Below are 19413 nucleotides of genomic sequence, written 5' to 3'. Positions count from 1 at the left end.
TCTGTCCGAGGTGCTTTCTTAAGCACGCCGTATGCATGCAGCCACTCTGGAACCATAAGCTTCTCTGCTGAACTCAAGGAACAGGAAAAAATGTATTTGAAGTGTGCAGAAAAGATTAAATGGCTATATAGCATATATTATAAAACAAACTTCATTTCAGTGCTTGTGGCTTCAATGAAAATAAAATTGTGAATGCATTTATATCAACCATTGTGACTCTATTTCCGAATGATGTATATGTGTGTGTGTGTGTGTGTGTGTGTGTGTGTGTGCACGCATACACGTTTTTCTTCCTTTATGTAGGATCACAACCTTTATTGCTTTAAGGCTCTCCTCCTCTTTAATACTTTCAAAGAAAAGATTCAGCTCAGAAGTAGGCCTCAGCTTTGCAAAATAGGGTTGCTAGATTATCAAGGACCCAGAGAAATGACAATATTTCCATAGGATTTTAAAAACAAAAAACAATGTTTAAATAATTGTGTCAGAGTTTCTGAAGTGTCAGCCCTGTTCACTGCTGAATGTTGAATAAAGAAGGTTTAAAAATGAACAGCCTTGCCTTTTGATGCCAGAGAAAAAGTTGGGAGTTTGGGTGTGTATACTCACACGAGTGCTTACCAGGCACACCGGCAGGAAAGCAGTGTGTTTTCAACACCCCTGTTTTATTGCGGCCTCTGTTTGCTTTTAAACACTGCAGATGTACACTTAATCACTCTCCACCCAGGCACACCCCCACGATGGCCCTAGGATTCTGGGGTCCTTACTGGCCTGGGCTGCCGAGGGGTTCTTTTTGGGTTTTGTTTTTATTCTTGCTTTGCTCTGTGTATAAATCAGGAGAGCCCTCATTTTATTGAAAGGTCTTTGGGTTGAAGCTTGAGAAAAGAAGAGAATCCAAAGGCCCGATTATCATCCATAAAAGCCCATTTCAGGTTTCCACCGTCTGTCACTGACGGGGTCGTTGGGTGAGGTACGGGGAATGCTAAGGGCCCCCCAGGCCTGAGTGGCGGCCTGCCCCCACCGTGTGGGTTTGGGGGGAAGCAGTTACTCAATTACTCTGTCCGGAGTAGGTTTTTCATGGGACAGTCATGCAAGACTGAATGCACGGCCCCTGGGAAGGAGGCTGTTGGCCTCTGGCCCTTCCGGTGCCCCTCCCCCCGCTGAGGCCACGTGGGACTCCTGCCCCCCCCCAATCCTCGGAATGCACCGACAACACCCACCCTCGGATGGCCGGGGCGTTGACATTCAGGGAAAGTGCATTATAAATTCCTTGAGGAGGCATATTCTTTTGAGAGCCACAAATGAAAAGTGTATTCATGGGGAACACGTTCCTTTGTTGCAGGAGGAAAGAAGGACCGTGTTGTTGCCTTTAAAGGACAGGTTTTCCAACGCCCTGGGACGTGGGGTCCCGGGAGGAACGGACAGGCGTTTAGGACAAAGTTTAAGATGCATGTGTTCTTTGTGAGAAGGGCGGCTCTCAGAGCTGTCCCTCCCCACCCGCTGCCGTCCCCACCCCGTCAGACCTCACGTGCCCACACGGGGGCTGCGGCCACTCGGGCCCTGACCGTTAGCTTTGGAAACTGTCCTTGTTCCTTTTTATCTCGAAGAGGTGAGGTCTGATGAAAATCTAAGCTGGACACGGTGACGTAACACCTGGACGGTTCCCAAGTAAGAATGCAGCCAGAATATGCCCATCGCGGATTTCTCCATACCGCTGTATTTTAAGAGTTTTTGAAAGTCGGTCCTGCACTGATGATCTTGCTGTCATCTTGACATTCACTGTCAAGGCTCCGTTTATAACCTGCTCTCCGTTGTTCAGCACTGAGGATGATGTGTATGCCTCTAGTTTTGGTTGTACGGGATGAAGACCGTTTGTCATTTACTGCTATGGCGTGTCATCGGTCTTGTAGATTAATCACCGCGTCCCGTTTGCTGCCTTTAAATTCATTTAACACATTTTAGTTCTGCCGTAGCTCAATTCCTCATTGTTCGCGTAATATCCCAGTTGTGTAGATATGTTCTGTACTCTCGTGGGGAGTGTGGCGTTCAGAGGCGGCGGGAGGGACGTGGTAGGACATGTGTGTTGGGTCCTCCGGGCTGCGCGGCACCTGCCCCCGAGTCCACGGCCACTGGTGTCAGCGGGCGGGACCTGAGTTAGGACGGTGGGGGCCTTGCCGCGTCCTCTGTACAAGCCACACGTCTGTACGCTATGCTGATGGGTTCGATGCTGACTGCCTTCTGGTGATTGTATGCCAGTTTGATTTTGCGATGAACTTTTGTTTTATAGACATTTCTTCCTTTTTATGCATTCATTAAACATTTTGACAGACCAACGGTGGTGTACTAATTGCTCGTGAATTTCCTAAGCTGCCTCCTTCCTGTTCCCTCCCTCCCTCACTACATGCATCACTGGTGTGGTTGTGGTCCCCTGATGGGACAGCCAACAGGTGAGTGTGCGAGCACCTGCCACCTGTGCACAGCCAGGTCTCTTTCTCGCTCGTGTGCTTTTGCACAGACATTCGTTTACTCTTTTCTCTCCACGGACAGATAGCTAAGCGTCCCGGTCTTTCTGCCGTGACTGCTCTCGTTCTGCTCGACGTGTGCAGCACGTGTCTGGGAGTGCCGTCCCATGCGGGTGGGCAGACGTGGGCACTGAGCAGACTCCGGTCCCCTTTGTGTGTGTGGGACACAGTCCCCAGGGCAGCATTTCCTGAGCGACTGTGTGCCCCGCTGAGGGTACGTCCGAGGGGGGTCCCAGGAACCCGGGCAGTCTGGCGTTGGGGGGCGTCAGCGAGTGTGAAGGTCATGCATAAGGTGGGTTGTGGATGAACTAGGCACAAAAGCAAGAATGCGATTAATTTGGACGCACTGACCCCTCCAACGACCTCTGCCGGGAGATGCTCACCTCCTTCGACGTTCATTTCCATACAGGGCATCTGTTGATTTTCCTTTTGGTAAAACATCAGCCATTTGGTGGCAGGAATTTCTGACCGGCTGATGGAGATCTTGACTTGACATCTCAGGGAGCGTACCCCACTCTCCGGAGCTCCCGGGAGCATCTAGGGCGTTTAACCACCGGAGAATCTCTGGTCAAACTCTGGCTCACATAGTAAGCGTTTCTCCACACGTCTACACCACACCCTTAGGTGCTCTGGAGCCTTCCTCTGCTTCCTAAGAAAGTCTGACGGGCAGGGAGAGTCACAGGAACGAGGGCTCCTCTCGGGGGCCCTTCTTGCCGTCGTCGCAGGCCCGTGGGCTGCGCCCCTGCCCGCACCTGTGCAGAAGAAGCAGGCCGAGCACCGCCTGCAGAGGGGGGAGGAAGCCGCGTTCCCCTCCTGCAGGTGCGGGGTAGGGGGGGTGTGTCTCCTGCAAGCCAGGCAGGTCCCGCCCCCCAGCCTCCCCGCCCCGAGCTGCGTGGCCAGCAGCCCACGGAAGCAGCTGACACAGACCCCCCAGCCACCTGACACGGCTCGAGGAGCTGAGCCCGTCCTTAAGAAGGGACATTGTCCTAAACGGGGGAAACAAACTAGAGAATTCTTCTTTGCCTTTTGGCCAAGGGCGTAACAGACTTGCCTTTCTGCCACCCTCTGAGGCACGTCACGCCCTGTGGGGACAACCCGGCCTCATCAAGGCAGAAGCCACCCCAGGCGTACCCTCCCAGACGTACTTGAACCCAAATATTCAGTCGCCTTCCTCTTAAGTGCTCAGGACCCTGAACTAAACTCACCAGGGCTTCTTGCCGGAACAGAAAGATCCCCTCTCGCCGGGGAGGATCAGTTGTGGGACGTAGAGCTGAGCCCAGACTCGCCCCAGAGTTGCCTCTGGAAACCCCGTGTGCTCACTTTGCAATAATACTTCTAGAGCGTCCTAACCTTCTTGTGTGTCATAACCACTGTTCATTTCCACACATAACCAGCTGGTAACCTGTTTTTAAAACATTCGTTTAATCTGTAGCCAACCTGAGACATCTCTTGAAACCTATTACGTTGATTTTGTCTCTTGACCACTGTAAGGCTCCTTCCCTCCCTCCCTCCCTCCCTCTCTGTCCCTCTCTCTGAGGCCTGTGTCAGTCTCTCTGTCTCTGTCTCTACCAGATTCTCTGTCTCTCTGTCTCTGCCTCTCTCTGTGTGTCTCCCTCTCTCACCCACGCACATACCATTCTGCGACGCGCAGACAAGAGGACCTCTCTGCAGGCCATTTACCTTGGTCCTGTAATACTGTCAACCACACCGCTCAAAATCGCATGACACGCAGGTACTGCCCTGGAGCAAAAAGAGCAGGGAGAACGCGACACTAGAGGCAAACGCTACTGAGGAAGATTTACAGCGATCGCGCTCAGAGTCCAGGTTAACGCGCAGCTCACGTCCAGGAACGTTACGTTAATATTAAGCTCCTCTGTCTCGGCGGCAGCAGGAGACGTGTCAGAGAGCGTGACCCCGCACCGTCGCCCGGCCTGACTCCGGCCACCGCGTTCCTCGCGGAACTACTTCCCAGCGCGCTGTGTCCCCCGCGGGGCGGGCGTGGTCTCCACCGTACGTCCCGCACGGAAGCGGCCACAGCTGCTCTACGGGGAAGAAGCCTCTACGGGCACCCGCCCCACGCAGGCCGGGAAAGCCCGTTAGCGCATCACACGGCCTGGAACGCGCTGCCTCCGCGCGAAACCTTACGGGGCTGGGCCCGCCGCGACCAGCGCTAAGGAACCTTGCTCACGTCACTGGGCCGGAGCCCCAGCCTCGCCCCTGAATCTCTCCTCTCGCTCCTTTCTCTCCCTGCCGTCTCCTCCCACCCCGCGCCCTTGGCGGCCAGCACCCATCATCCTCACACCGTCTCCCTCTGACCTCCATCCCCCACTAACCCTCCTCACCGCGCGGGGGCTTGCCAAGCCCGGTCAGGAGGGGACGTTTGCTGGAGGACTTGGGGGCTTTGCCGCTGGTGCCTCGTGGACTCAACGGCCACTCTGTGTCCCCCGGCAGGTGCCCTGGCTCAAGCAGAGAAGGAGCCCTGTGCCCTCTCATGCCCGCAGCCAGCCCGGGCTGTGCAACATGTACCAGGTAAGACGCGCCGACCCTGCCAGGCCCTCCCCGTCCTTGGTCAGCACGGGCCACGTCCGGGCCGCAGCAGGTCGTGAATGCGTGGGGAAGTCGCTTTTGCCAAAGCGAGTGGGGCAGCCCCTGAGGGGAAGCAGGCAAAGGAAAGGCGTGGTGGCAGAAAACCCTTCCAGGAGCCTTTGAATCCGCAAGTGGGGTCCCGTGCAGGTGCCCGGGGCAGGACCGGCCGCGGGGCCGGGGCAGCGGACAAGCCCACAAGGCCACGGGGGCCTCGGCGCGCCAGGGTCGACCCGCCCTTGGAAACCAGCGCCTAACACGCGTGGAGCCCTCGCTAGTTGGGTTGTCACGTGACGCGTGCCCTTGGGAAGTCGGGTGGCGGGTCGCTGTCCCCGCCCGGGCTCGGCTGAGCCTGCGCTGGGACGAAGGACAAGCCACTGCCTGTCTTCTACTGCTTGCGGCGTCTAGAGCCCCCGGGCCTGTCTGGCTGGCAGGGGGGCAACGGGAAAGAGGAGGCCCTAAGTCGGGCGGGAGTAACACTGCTCCTTGCTCGTGGGGGCGGCCCACACACAAGCTGGCGGCCACAGGCCTCCAGCGGGCGCCGGACCCGGATGTCTGAGTTTTTCACCTGGGAGAATGCAGAAGGTGGGGAAGCGAGGCCCGGAGACGATGGACAGGACGGTGAGCCCGCTGTCCCCACGTGCGTGTGGAGAGTCCCCACCCGCGTGTGGAGAGTCCCCACCCGCGAGCGTCCACGCGGCGGCTGGCATCTCAGCTCCTGCTCCACTCGCTTTGGAAAGGCCTCTCTCAGCGGCGCCTCGGTCAAAGCAAACACCCTACCCGGGAGGTGCGTGGTCCCAGACACCCGGCAAAGCCACCGGAGTGCCAAAGCCACAGCAGCGTGTGTGACGGGACAGTAGTGAGCCCCACAGCGGAGTTAGAAGCCCCAGGCGGGGCTGGCTTGCTCCCTTCACCCTGCCGCCACCCGGCACCTCCCTGCCTCGTTCTCTCCTCCGCTGAGGAGACAGTTGCCACCGGAAGCAGACGGATCCACGGAGAGGCCGAGACTTCGCCGGAAACGCCCAGATGCAAAGTCGAGGAACACAGGGCTGTGCTCCTGAGGTCATGTCAAGACACTTTCAACGGAATGTTGATTTTCCTCTTTTAAAGAACTGCTTGGCAGAGAAAAAACAACACCCCTCTCCTCCACGTCCTCACCCCAGACTGACTTCTGTGCATCCGTCAAAAAAACCTGACCTGAAAGAAATAAACATTCTGCCCAACAGCACCTTTGTGGCACCACGCGGACACGTCGTAAGGCACACGGGACGCACTGCAGGCTCCTGGCAATGGGTCCTCCTCTGCCTTTATCCTTTGTTCGGTCACGGAGACCCCGTTCCGGTCCAAGTAGGATTGGGATTGGCTTTGGAGGACGTACACGAGAAGGCTGTTAAAACACGGAAAGTACCGGCCGACTGTGTACGTTTTCACACGCCTGTTAAGTGACGGGAATTCCAAGACAGAGCCTGAGCCGAAACCAAGGGCAAATTCGCCGCACGGACCCAGCCCGTGGGCTCGACAAAGTCCTCGCTGACCCCGAAGGCCCCTCACGGGCTGAGTTCCAAGGGCCGTTGCGTCCGTGATCCACGCGGTGGGTGCTCAGGACGCGAAATGCTTTTCAGGAGGTGCTTCAGGTGCACACGGAAGGTGGGGCGGCCTGGTCTGAGGACCTCGGAACCCGCCCCCCGGAACCCCCTTTCCGCAGAGAGGGCCTCAGCAGGCGGCAGGGCCGTGCTCTTCTCCAGCTGGGGTCTTCTCTCTGAGCAAGAACTTCCCATTACTTGGAACGTCTGCCCCCAGCAGCTTGGGATCCCTTACTCTTTCAAGAAGGTGGGTGTGTTTACTGGAGGTCTGACGGCACCCGCCGTGGGGAAGGATCGCAAGGGCGGCACTAAACGGTTTCAAAATGCACTTGTCTGAGCATCTGTGACCAAGAGCACTTGAAACAGGCTTGCGGAGGGAAGGAAGGCCGCTGGATGAAACCACAATATGAACAGCTGACTCTCAGCTCTCAGAACCAAGAGTGCCTTCCCGCCCCTGTGGTTTGGAAACTCCAACGGGGTCGATGAGCACTGCCTTCCTACCTTCCAGAATGCTCTTCCTTCTCTCTCTCTGTCGTGGTCGATCTCTCTGCCTCTCTGCAAATACACCAAGAAAGATAGGAAAGCCTAGGAAAACTGCCATGAAATCAGAGGTAACCCATCCAAGGGCAGATCGGTCCCAGCGCTGCCCCCGGCCTTCAAGAGCCAACTCCCCACCAGGAGTTCTTGGATTCCAGGAGACTCGACATCTGTTCTAGGAATACAGAGCTCCACTTTTCCAGGGAGGAGCATGACCACGGCAGGCGAGGAGGGGGGGGCTACAAGCTGACGAGGAGGGCATCGTATTCGGGGACCCAAAAGCAGGTCGGAAAGGCAAGAATTCCAAGAGAGGAGCAGGGAGCACACCGGTGGAGGAGAACAGCAAATCCTGTTCTCCTGGGGGTCCCGCTCTGCACAGCCGGCCACACAGGGTCCTGCACAGGGTCCCTGTCTTGGCATCACTGCGTGAAGCAAGGGCCTGTGGACAAAAGAGGGGCGGGAGACGCCCAGAGCCGGAGGGTGCTGTGGGTGTGCCGAGCCTTACGCGGGACACCTGGTCCCGCAGCCAGCGCCCCGCGTGTGGCCGCCACGTGGGCCCCGGGGACGAGCGAGGGGTGGCAAGGGGACGGCCCACACTCCTGCTTGCTCTCCAGCTCCCGTTCCCTCGGGCCTCGCCGGGGCCGGAGGGGGTGAGGGGTGGCCACCACGCGCAACAGGTTTAAGGGACCAAAGACTTCACACTGCGGAAAAGAGCCGAGCACGAATCAGACACACGGGCCGTGGCTCTGATTTGACCACTGTGCTCCCGTCCTCACCTTAAAGCATCAACAACAGCGAAAGCAGCCACGAGTGCTGCCCACACCGTGCGGATCCCGTGCTAACGGAGCGAAATAGTAGGGGCGGACGTGCCGCCCCAGCCCGGGAGCCCTGCCCCTCGGCTGCGCGAGGCCTGAGCTGCCCGGGAGGGACGCGCGGTGGCCCCGGCAGCCGCAGGCCCCCCTCTGCCGCTCACCGGCTCTGGCCTCGGGCTCACCGGTTTCTGCCCTCAGACCCCAGTTTCTCGACCAGAAAATAAGAGTGTCAGATGACAGATCGCGCATGTTCCTTTGAGGACGACGGTGTGGCGGTGTTCGGGGACGCCTGTAGCCGCACGTGGTGACTCCAGTCTTGCTGAGGCGGCAGCCATCAGGGCATGACTTCCTGTGCGCTAGGCTTGTTAGGAACAGAACCCTCGTCACGCACACGGGGAGGCCTCCAGAGATTCCCTCGTGCTCCTCCTTGGCGTTTCCTGAGTCCGATTTCTTCATCGTCGCCGGACAGACGGCTCGGACAGAGTCGAGTGATTTTGACGGCTGCACCTTGGGCGGGTGCTGGAGGTCTAGCCGTGGAGACCGGGAGCCCACCAAGCCCCTGGGGCGGGGGGGGGCACGCAGGCCACCTGGATGTCCTCGCCCCAGAGGGGGCCGGCGGTCCGTTCTGCCCACCGAAGCCGCCTTGGGGACCCACGGCCCTAACTTGCCGGAAAGCGTCTTGCAACTTGCCTTTTCCTTCCGAAGAAGACTGTCCAGCCCCCGCAGCTCCGAACATGCTTGTGCACAACCTGCGCACGAAGACAACTGGGTTCCAAGCCCAGGAAAGACGTCCAGGGAAATTGTTTTGGCTTCTGTCCCCCGGGAAGCTAGCCTGATGCTCCTGCCAGGAAGACCCTACCGTGCATGCTGGACACACTGAGGTCATTAAGCATGTGTGTCTGCAAGGGGCAGAAGTCAGAGCGGTGCGGGCCGACCTCCGACCCTGCCTCCCACCGCTTTGGAGGAGCCAGCAGGGAAGCGTCAGAGACCGGTGCTGAGCCGGACTCCGGCTCTGGTCAGCGCCCGCTGCCCCAGCTGTGCGGCACGGAGCTTTCCTGCGGGGAAGACCACCGGTTCCTTCCTCTACGAGCCGTCCCCGGTTTCCTGCAGCAAGTGGGCGGGGGGGGGGAGGGGGGCTGCCTGTGACAAGGTGGAAACGACACGCTGGTCCTCGCAGACGCGCTCCCACGCGGACTCCTCACTAAAACGCCCGTGAGGCGCCGGGTGCACCAGCTCGCTGATGGGAGACAGAGCCCAGGAGGGCGGCAAACTCTCCACCATTTCTCCCCAACTTGGGAACCGCTTCCCGCCCTGACAGGCACCCCTGGTCCACCTCCGTCGCTCTCCCCTCCAAGGCACCCACTTCCCAGGATGAGGGGGTTGAGCACCGGGCACCGCGGGCCGCGACACTAGGCTGGCCGCGTCTCTCCACCCAGGGTGACGGCCTCAGGCTCGCATTTCAGTTCATTTCCCGGAGATCCTGGTTCTGGCCTCGGTCCCGCACCACCGGCCAAGGGAGGGAGAACCGTCCCCGCAGGGGAGGCGGGCGGGGGGTAGTTTCCCACAGCTTCATTCTCTGCTGACCTTGGAGCTGGTCCCTCCGATCAGGGGACAAAGCAACAGTCCCTCCCGAATGCCAGGAACAGCACAAACCCCCACACCACTCTACTGCCAGCAGCCCGCACCGGCCGACGCTCTGACTTGCCAGTGTCCACAGAGAAGGCCGCTTCAGGACAATCGCCAGGTAACCTAGAATTTCCATCTGGATCAAAGGTCTGCCTGTAAAGTCCTCCAGAAATAGAGAAAAGACATCCGCTGCCACTGCACAGCTCTCTCTCTCTCGCCAAAGGAAGAAGCCGCATCTTTAATTAAACTCACTCGGGTCGGCAATCCAGGAGCAAACATATTCTTAAACTTGCACAGGGCACCTTGCACATATCATCCGAACGGAAAAGAAGTCTCTCCAGTTTACAAAATCTAAAATGCCTTGACTTTGCCAACAACGGAAACGGAAACAAAAACTAACCCTGTCTCCCGAGGCACGGCAGAAGTCTGGACAAAATGGCATCATTGCTTCCTCTGGAAAACGTACGTGAACAGAACTAGTGAGCAAGGCCCAACGGGCTGTAGGAGAACCTCGTGTCCATCGGTGGTTTCTGGGAACACCCGGGGGCCGTGGGAGTCTGGGATGTGTGGATCAGAGCAACGCCCCTGGGGATTCCGCCCCACACACCGGGACCCGCTCTGAAAGGGACGAAGGTGACGCCTCGAACGCCTCTTGGTCGGACCTGTCATTTTGTCCCCAAACTTGTGCCCCTTGGTGCACACGCTGGATTTGATACCACTTACCTCAGTGGCACCTGGGTCAACACCTGGGCCAGTGGCCACGGTGGGGACAGGAAGATGCCACGGTCCTTACCTCCCCGAGGTCGACAGGACGGGGGGGGGGGCCGGACAGGCCAGTTTTACGGTAGGAAATAGGTGTGGCCGGGCAGGTATACAGAGGAGTCTTGGATAGAAAGAGGAGGCTGTTCAGGCACAGAGTCTTTCAGGAAGTCCTCCAGGAGGATAAACCATTTAAGCAAGATTGTTTGTGGACGTAAAGGGTTTGTACACGCCGTGGAAGAAGCATGAAGTAAGAGAGAAGGGGCGGAAAAGTATCCAGGTTTCGTAGTAAACTCTGTTCACGGTTCGTAAGTATGAAGTACATCGTATGCAAGAGCGTATGAGGACTCATGACCACTTTCACAAGAGAAAACCGTTGTGTTGATTCCAAGTCGTGCTCAGGTGTGGGCCACTCAGGACAATAATGACACCATTACAGTCCGTGGCTCCAAAGGGGAAAGGGACTAACCACACGGCTCCCCGGATCTGAGTTTTCCGAGACCGCCACAGAAGCAAAGATTTCTCTGGGGGTAGAAAGCAAAGGGCACGTTCCTTGACTCCCGCCCTCTCAAGATGTCTGGGGAAACCCTCTAAACGGTAAGTGTCCTCCCTGCCACGCCGTGGGTATGGGCAGCGCTCCGTGTTGTCGACCCTGTCCGCTACACGAGTAAGTATCCAAGATATGTTTGTCTGTTGGACGGCTGGTCGGTGGGCTGGTTTCAGTGACAGGAACAAAACAGAATGACACGGATGAGACCGTCATTCGCGTGGAGCCATAACTTCCCATGGACAGTGGGAGCGAACTGGCTTCTAGCTTTCGGTGCATAGAACCGCAGCCTTTATACCAACAACGAAGCAGAGACATCCCGCTTCATTAACCAGACTTGCTCTCCTTGTCCCCAGCCATCACGGTTGCCAAAACAAGCAGGAACCAATTTTGGAGGGAAGAGCGGAGGGCACGGGTCCCCAGTGCTCTGGGCATTAGCTGACACCTCTAACTGTCTCCGTCAACACGCATTAATTTTTCCTTATACACGAGAACATTTCTGTTTCTAGCCCATCGTACCTTCACAGCTTGTCGTAAGGTAAGTCTCCTAACTTAAACAAAAATAAACCGAATAAACCTCCAGGTTTTAAAAATTTATTCTTCTTTCTTACCTTTCCCTTGGGGCGTCCGGCTAGCCCGTGAGGAGTGTTAGGTCGGGAGCATCAGTCTCTGTCCCACGTCGACCCCACAGGCACGGGCCCCAGACTCCCAAGTTAGAGACGGGCCGGCACGCGCCTTTTCCACTCGGGTACCAGTCGTCACACCTGTTAAATGGAGTGGCTGGTTCAGAGGGTGCCGTGCAACATTTTTGGTCCAGAAACAGCGAGGGTGAACGTAAGAATCATACGCCCCATATTTGAAAGCGAGTACTATCGCTCTCTTAATTCCCTTTTTAAATTGAATCCTTTGGGGGACACATGGAGAAACTCTTGGAACTTGCGTGACTTACGTAATGGGGAAAGTGCCAGCAAGAAAAGCGTCCCTGCCGTTACCGTCGCCGGACGTCAGGGGCCGTAGCACAGAGTGAGGCCGCTGCAAGGGGTCTCCGTCGGCTCCGGGCTTCTCTTCACAGGCTCCGATGTTTGCCGAACACCAGCGAGCCGGCTGACAGGCCAGACCGGGAGCACGTCGGAGGTCTCGGCACCAACCGGGGCTTGAGGGGAGAGAGCCCGGTGTGAGGAGCAGCGAGCTCATTTCTTGCCCGTCATGTAGGAAGGACGGAGCTGATACCTGCCACACGCACTGCCAGGTCCGCGCTGGGTTCCAAGGGCCAACGTCCCCCGAACTAGCACACGACAGAGTAAACGGCGGAGGGACCGAATGTAGTGTTAGTCAACGCGCGTGATCCGCAGGGAGCCGGGCCACACTTAATGATTTTTGAAAGACGGTCTAATATTGTAACATATCCCGAGTCGTCGCATGGTCGTGAACACTCTTGACCGTCAGGGACGGGGGGCTGGACGCACCAGAATGTGAAGTTTGGGCTGTAAAACACCGGCAAGAACAGATGCTCACACGGGCTCCTCAGCGACCCCGTGGCTAATCAAAGCCCTTGGTCTACACGCGGGTGATCTTCTAGCTGTCTTCATTTGTGCGCGTGCATCTAGTGATTTGTCACTACTGTCTCGGCTCCGCCTTTGCACTCACGCAACACCCCCTGTCCAGAAGAGAAAGGCCAGCCGTGAGAGGCCCAGCCCGGCCCGTGAGGGGGGGGACCCGAGTCTCCCTGGGCTGTGCCTGGTGCAACAGGGGACACGCAGGCACATCTCGGGGCCCCGGCCCCGTGAGCGCTGAGCACACAGACCGCCGGGAGACACGGATTCACCATGATTCCCTTCCTTGACATGCTGATGGCGGACTCCCTCGACTTTAAATTCCTCTCTCAGAAAAGAAAGAAAGAACCAGAACTTTTTTTCCCTAACCACAAAACCCCAGGCACGGTGATACTAATTTTTTTCAAGATACACCATTTTCTTCTGAGAGGGAATGACTCCCATCAGTTTGTCTCTAATCAAATCCAAATGCAAACGTGGTGTAGACTAATGTCTTCTCCGTGTTTTCGGGAGCCGGGCGCTGTATTCAAAGGAACGAATCTTCACCCCACCTGATGTGCATTGATCTTCAGATGTGTCAGGTGGAAACTAATCTCCTGTTATTACTTGTCAGTTTAAGAACTCCCAGCTCCCTGGCTAATTGGAAAACAGTTAAAAATCCCTTCCCGAGGTCTGGACGGAACGCGGAAGGGGCCTGGAAGCCAGTACATGAGCTCCCCTGCTGGTGATGGACATTATCCCAAGTGGGGGGAAAATCCTGTTTGTTCTTCAAAAGCAACAGGATGACAGAGGTTAATGGAAAAAGCAGTTTACCCGCAAAATTTATGAGATGGTTGCTCTTTGTCCCCTGGCTTCCCTCCCATGGTGTTTAAAACTTCTCAGCATGACGTTATTTGCCATCAAGGAGTTGCTGTGTTATTGGTCATGATGCCAAAAAAAAAAAAAAAAAAAAAAAAAGGAACACAGTAGCACCCGTGCATCCTGAGACCGCGTTTCAGGGCACCTACACGTGGCTCTGTTTAGGCGCGTTAAGCCAGGTCTGAACATAGTTTCACCAAACTGAGAAACGAGGGTCATTCTTAAGTGGTAGAATTTCTTCTACAACCTTTCAAATTTTGACTTCTTTATATGAATGTGCGTTATTTTACCCGTTAGCCGAAATGCTTTCAGTAGATTCTTTTTTTCGAATTTCTCTTGTCCAAAATGTCCAGCGGCACATGCCTCGGGGATACCGTGTGGAGACGGCCTAGCCTGGGGTGTAGACCTGTGGATGTGGGGTGGGGCTCCCAGGGCCTCCGTCTCCGCGTCTCGGCTCTCAGCCGACGGGGAGCCGCTGCCCTGCCCCTCACCCACGGCCCGTGGCCCACCTTCGAACGCCCTCCTTTGCCCGCTAACCTCCTACGGAGGAAACGAGCTCCCGGGACGGGGTAGAGGCGGGCGAGGGCACAGCAGTCTTGAGAAATAACTGGAAAATGTTAACAGTTTTGCCTCCTTTTCTTTTCAACCTTAGTGAACACAAAAGTTCTTCATCAGAGAATTACTGTGTGTCTTAAAAACTAAATGACAAAAACCGTTCCCCTGTTACGGAGCCCCGGCCCAGTGGGCCAGTGGGACTGAGGGAGGAAACCGGGACAAGTCACTGGCCCGAGACTCGGAGGGTTTCCACAGGGGACGCTCGGCGGCCGCCGCCTGGCCCCCGCCCTTCACGCCCTTGCCCGGCCTGGCCCCAGCTGGACCGTGGGGCCAACAGGTCACCCTCGTGCTCCGGGGAGCTGCCCGTCTTTCCTACAGACCTAGCATCATCCCCGTCCGTCCTGTCCCGGCAAACAGGTCCCCTTGTTCACGGTGAGGGCTAAGGCTCCCCACAGACTCAAATATGACGAGTAACCAAACCCCGCTATCTTTCAAGTGACTCCGCAGGGATCCCAGGGGCTCCCGCTGCTCTATGGACAAAGGTGCCGTGCTCTGACCACGACCTGAGCAGGGCCGGGGCAGGGCTTCGAGGGCCTCGGCCTCGCAGCCCAGACAGCCCTCCAGCCGTGGGTGGGCCCCTCGTCCCAGCAGAGCCCACAGGCCTTCGTCACGGTGCGCACGCTACTCGAGCTCAGACCCCCTGCCAGGCAGCTGCGCTTCCCGCCGTGGAGGTGGGGGGAGTCGGGGTCTGGGCGTCCCTTCTGCCAGGTGTCGGAGGCCACGGAAATGTGGCCAGACCACATCGGCCTCGCCAGATCTGGTCGGACCAGCGGCCAAAAGGTGGGAGCAACCCAAGTGCCGGTCAACGGGTGAACGGATAAACTAAATGCGGCGTGTCCGTGCGATAGAGCGTTATCCGGCCTTGAAAGTCTCGGAAAGAAATTTGACCCTAGCGACAACGTGGGTGAGCCTTGAGGGCGCGATGTTGAGTGAAGGAAGCCAGATGTAGCAGGGCAAATCGGATGAGATACCGAGAACAGTCATGTTCGTGGTGGCAGAGAGTAGAGGGCGAGTGCCAGGGGCTGGGGAGGGGACTTAGTGTGTAATGGGCACGGGGTCTCAGCTTGGGCAATAGAAGCTTCTGCAGGTGGTGGTGTCACAGTTGCACGACAGTGTAAATTTACTTAACGCCACTGCACTGTGCCCTCAACACTGGCAAAGGCGGTAAATTTCACGTACATTTGACCACAACTAGAGACATATGTAACGGGTGGCTCAGATATAGCTGGCACCCCCACCCCCACCGCTGCGCGAGGGCATCATCACCATGACAACCAGGGTGTGTTTCGCAGCGTTTCTTCCTGTGCTCACCGCAGAAGCTCTTTAGTTAGTGATCCAAAAATAAGGAGGTTAAACACGAGGTCTAGCGTCTTAGGAAACGCCCTGAGGTATAAACCTCCCTGGAGAATGATTTTCCTTCCGTGGCTGCTCTTCACGGGCCCGGTGGTAATATTCTAGGAGGAAGACCCTCCAGTGCGTCTGGCTTCTCATGTGAGCAAATCAAAGCCCCAGCGCACGTCGCGGCTTGCTCGAATCACACAGGCCTTGGTGCCAGGGCCTCCCCGACCCCCGCGGCGTGCTCCCCGCCGAGGCCGCAAAGGTGAGATCCAGCTGAAGGGGTAAGATGCCGACGGAGAAAGAACAGTCCGACGGCACGTGAGGTCTTGCAGCCTCAAGGGACCGCGTTGCTCAGGAGACAGGCACATGTGGAAGGTGAAGGCTTTCGCGGCAAGGGCGGCCGTGGGAGCAAGAGCTCGGGCCTGGAAATGAGATGCTGCATGTGGAGGGAAGGCCAGACTCTGGGACCAGGCGCCCAGCAAGGAGGGGCGACCCGCTAGACGGGTCTCCTCTGGTTTAGATACTAACCCACAGTGACACTCGGCCACGTCCAGTTCTGTGAAGTTTCAGCCAGGTGGGCTTTTGTGTAGCTGCTGTGAGGCCACAGCACCCCAGGACAGTCCCAACTGCGTCCACGTCGTACCCACACCACACCCGTCCCCTCCCCCATCCCGGCTCCTGCCACGTGCCGCCCTGCTCACCTCGCTGTGGTTTGATCGTTAGAAGAATGTCACATAAATGAGATCGCACGGAAGGAAATCTTCTAGAACGGCGTCTTTTGCTCAGCGCTGCACCGTGGCGATACCTCTGAGCTGTCGCAGGCATCCAAAGTTTGTTCTCTTTTATGGCGGGAGTGGCGTTCCCCTGGATGGATGCGCCATTTTGTTTGTCCTTTCTCCCACTGATGAACATTTGGGTTGTTTGCAGATTTAGGGATTATGAATTGAGCTGCGAAGAAACATTTGTGGACGCGTTTTCTCATGAACGTAAGTTTGCAGTTAAGACTTAAATCACTTTTTCCCCTCAAAAATGGTGACCCATACTAGGAAAAAAAATCACTTCCAAAAATATTTTTTTTTCCTTCTACCACTCAAAGCAGGATCATAGGGGAAGTAGATGGTTAACTTTATAAGAAACTGCCAAATGGTTTTACGGAGTGACCGCACCGTTTTTGCAATCTTGCCAGCAATGCAAGACCATTTGTCGTTCCGTATCCCCTCCAACACTTAGTGTTGTGAGTACTTTTAATTTTCCCCGTTGTAATACGTGTGTGGCCGTATCGCCCCATGGCTTTGATTTGCATTTTCCTAATGGCTAATGATGTTGGGGATCTTTTCACATGCTTATCGGCCCCCCACCCATCCTGGTTCCTGCGGTGTCAATTCCATATTTTGTCCACCGTTTTTAGCTGGGTTATTTTTTTTAACCACTGAGTTAACATACGCTGGTATGTTCTGCTTTCAAGTCCTTTGTCAGATGTGCGGTTTGCCAGTGTTTTCTCCAGCCTGTAGCATGATTTTTCATTCTCTTAATGGTGTCTTTTGCAAAACAACAGTTCTAAATGTTGATCAAGTCCGGTTTGTCAGCGTTTTTTATGGGCCGTTCTTTGCGTGTTGGGTCTAAGAACTATGTTTTCTTCTAAAATTTTATAGGTTGACATTATAGATAAAGATCTAGAATCCATTTTGAGTTAACTTTTTTATAGGTGTGATTTGGGATTGAGGTTCACTTGGGGGGTATGGAGAAGCTGTTGCCCCAATAACATTTTGTTGAAAAGACAGTCTTTTCTCCGTTGAATGGTCTTGCACCTTTCTCAAAAATCAACTGATCATATTTGGTGGCGGGTGGGGCGGGGCTATTTCTGGATGCAGTGTGTTCCACCGATCTATGTGTCTCTCTCTCCTCTAAAACCACACTCCCTTGATTACTCTTACTGTATAGAAATCTTAAAATCAAGTGATGTGCCTCCTCGAACTTTATTCTTCTCTTCCGCAATTTTTTTGGCTTTTTTGGTTCCTTTGCATTTCTGTATAGTTATAGAAACAGTTTGTCTACATCTAAAGAAAACCTCGCTGGGACTTTGACTGGAAGCACATTAAATCTGTGGAGCAACCTGGGGAGAATTGACATCTTGACCACGTTGAGTCTTCCCATCCATGAATATGGTACATCTCTCTGCTCACCCAAGCCTCCTTCGCTTTCTTCCTCCAGCCTTTCCTGGTATTGAGCAGAGGGATCCTATACTTGCTTTTCTAGATTCGTACATAACTTTTTGTTTCTTTGATGCTATTGCACGTGGTAGTGTTTTCAAATTTTCCTCTTTAACTGTTCTTTGCTTAGTATATAGAAATATGACTCGCTAACTGTCATTTTAGTACCAGGCCACTAAAAATATATCAATGTAGTCGTAATTGTGTGACTACCTCAGATTACTTGTGCAGCTGACAATTTACAGCCTGGAGCCCAAGTCAAGTCACTCTTCACTGGGCATGTAACAAAAGAAGCGTGTGATTCCCAGACCATCCTTCTAGTGACTTAGGATCAATTCTTTGTGTGAGGCTCTGTATGGAAAGCGACCTAAGCAGTCTGCTCAGGCCGGCAGGGCACAGGACACCTTGTCCACAGCACAGCGAGATGTGCAGCCAGAGAGAAGATGCCGTATTTGGTGAGGCAGAGCAGGGGTGGGCGTGGAGGGAGAGCAGGGGGTGGGCGTGGAGGGAGAGCAGGGGGTGGGAGTGGAGGGAGAGCGGGGGTGGGAGTGGAGGGAAAGCAGGGGGTGGGAGTGGAGGGAAAGCAGGGGGTGGGAGTGGAGGGAGAGCGGGGGTGGGAGTGGAGGGAGAGCAGGGGGTGGGAGTGGAGGGAGAGCAGGGGGTGGGAGTGGAGGGAGAGCGGGGGTGGGAGTGGAGGGAGAGTGGGGGTGGGAGTGGAGGGAGAGCAGGGGGTGGGAGTGGAGGGAGAGCAGGGGGTGGGAGTGGAGGGAGAGCAGGGGGTGGGAGTGGAGGGAGAGCAGGGGGTGGGAGTGGAGGGAGAGCAGGGGGTGGGAGTGGAGGGAGAGCAGGGGGTGGGAGTGGAGGGAGAGCAGGGGGTGGGAGTGGAGGGAGAGCGGGGGTGGGAGTGGAGGGAGAGCAGGGGGTGGGAGTGGAGGGAGAGCGGGGGTGGGAGTGGAGGGAGAGCGGGGGTGGGAGTGGAGGGAAAGCAGGGGGTGGGAGTGGAGGGAAAGCAGGGGGTGGGAGTGGAGGGAGAGCGGGGGTGGGAGTGGAGGGAGAGCGGGGGTGGGAGTGGAGGGAGAGCGGGGGTGGGAGTGGAGGGAGAGCGGGGGGTGGGAGTGGAGGGAGAGCGGGGGTGGGAGTGGAGGGAGAGCAGGGGGTGGGAGTGGAGGGAGAGCAGGGGGTGGGAGTGGAGGGAGAGCAGAGGTGGGAGTGGAGGGAAGGGTTCACAGGTGTGTCTGGGCTGCCAAGGGAGGAGTCAGAGGAGGAGCTCACGGCTCTTGTTTTAATGTCAGTAGCGGGGGAGGGGAAGGGACTCAAGAGATGTGAAAGGGAGACGTACAGGACTTGTTCCCGGAGGCCAGGGCGACCGCGGGGTTGCAGGCCCGGTGCTCTGAGGCAGGGAAGGGGGCGTCTGGGGACAGGGCACCTGTCACTCCAGCCACCCCGGTCGGGGGTGCAGCTGGCGCCGCTTACGGGAGGCCCCTCAAAGGCATCGCATTCTGCAGAAGCCGGCTGCAGCCGTCCTGGTGACACGTGTCTCCTAAGAAAGCGCCATCTCGTGCAACAGGCACAGAGCGACGGGGGTGGCGCCCCCAGTGACGCCAGCGCATCTGTCTGACTTGCTTTAACGGAAATCCCCGTCGCGGGTGTAGGGCAGTCTGGCACCGACTCCTCGGGCCTTCTGCGCCCTGTTCTGTCCCCGGGCGAGCGGGAGGAAAGCCCCGGGTTGCTGACGCTGCCGGGACGAGCCCGTGTCTCCTGCTGGTGGCCACACGCGGCCAACACTCGGCCCGTGAGGTCACTGGAAGCTGCTGCTTGGCGGACCCCCGTCTCCCCCTACCCTGTCGGTGCCCCCGTCCGGTGTCGTCCCTGCAGC

General features: G+C 56.6%; 1 protein-coding gene across 18 annotated transcripts in view; it reads left to right on the top strand.

The window, feature by feature from the left end:
• LOC122203528 (myelin basic protein) overlaps positions 1–19413 on the top strand; it is a 118901-nt gene that overhangs the window by 87256 nt on the left and 12232 nt on the right. For 16 of the 18 annotated variants that reach the window (XM_042910454.1, XM_042910458.1, XM_042910464.1 and 13 more), the window contains one exon: positions 4968–5045. The exons of the other annotated variants lie outside the window; for them this stretch is intronic. In XM_042910454.1, the coding sequence (XP_042766388.1) occupies positions 4968–5045 (78 nt within the window). The remainder of the gene's footprint in view (positions 1–4967; positions 5046–19413) is intronic. 18 annotated transcript variants of the gene reach the window in all.

This window comes from Panthera leo, chromosome D3, assembly GCF_018350215.1.
Source record: "Panthera leo isolate Ple1 chromosome D3, P.leo_Ple1_pat1.1, whole genome shotgun sequence".
Taxonomy (NCBI): Eukaryota; Metazoa; Chordata; class Mammalia; order Carnivora; family Felidae; genus Panthera; species Panthera leo.
This window is presented reverse-complemented; position numbering and strand designations above follow the sequence as displayed.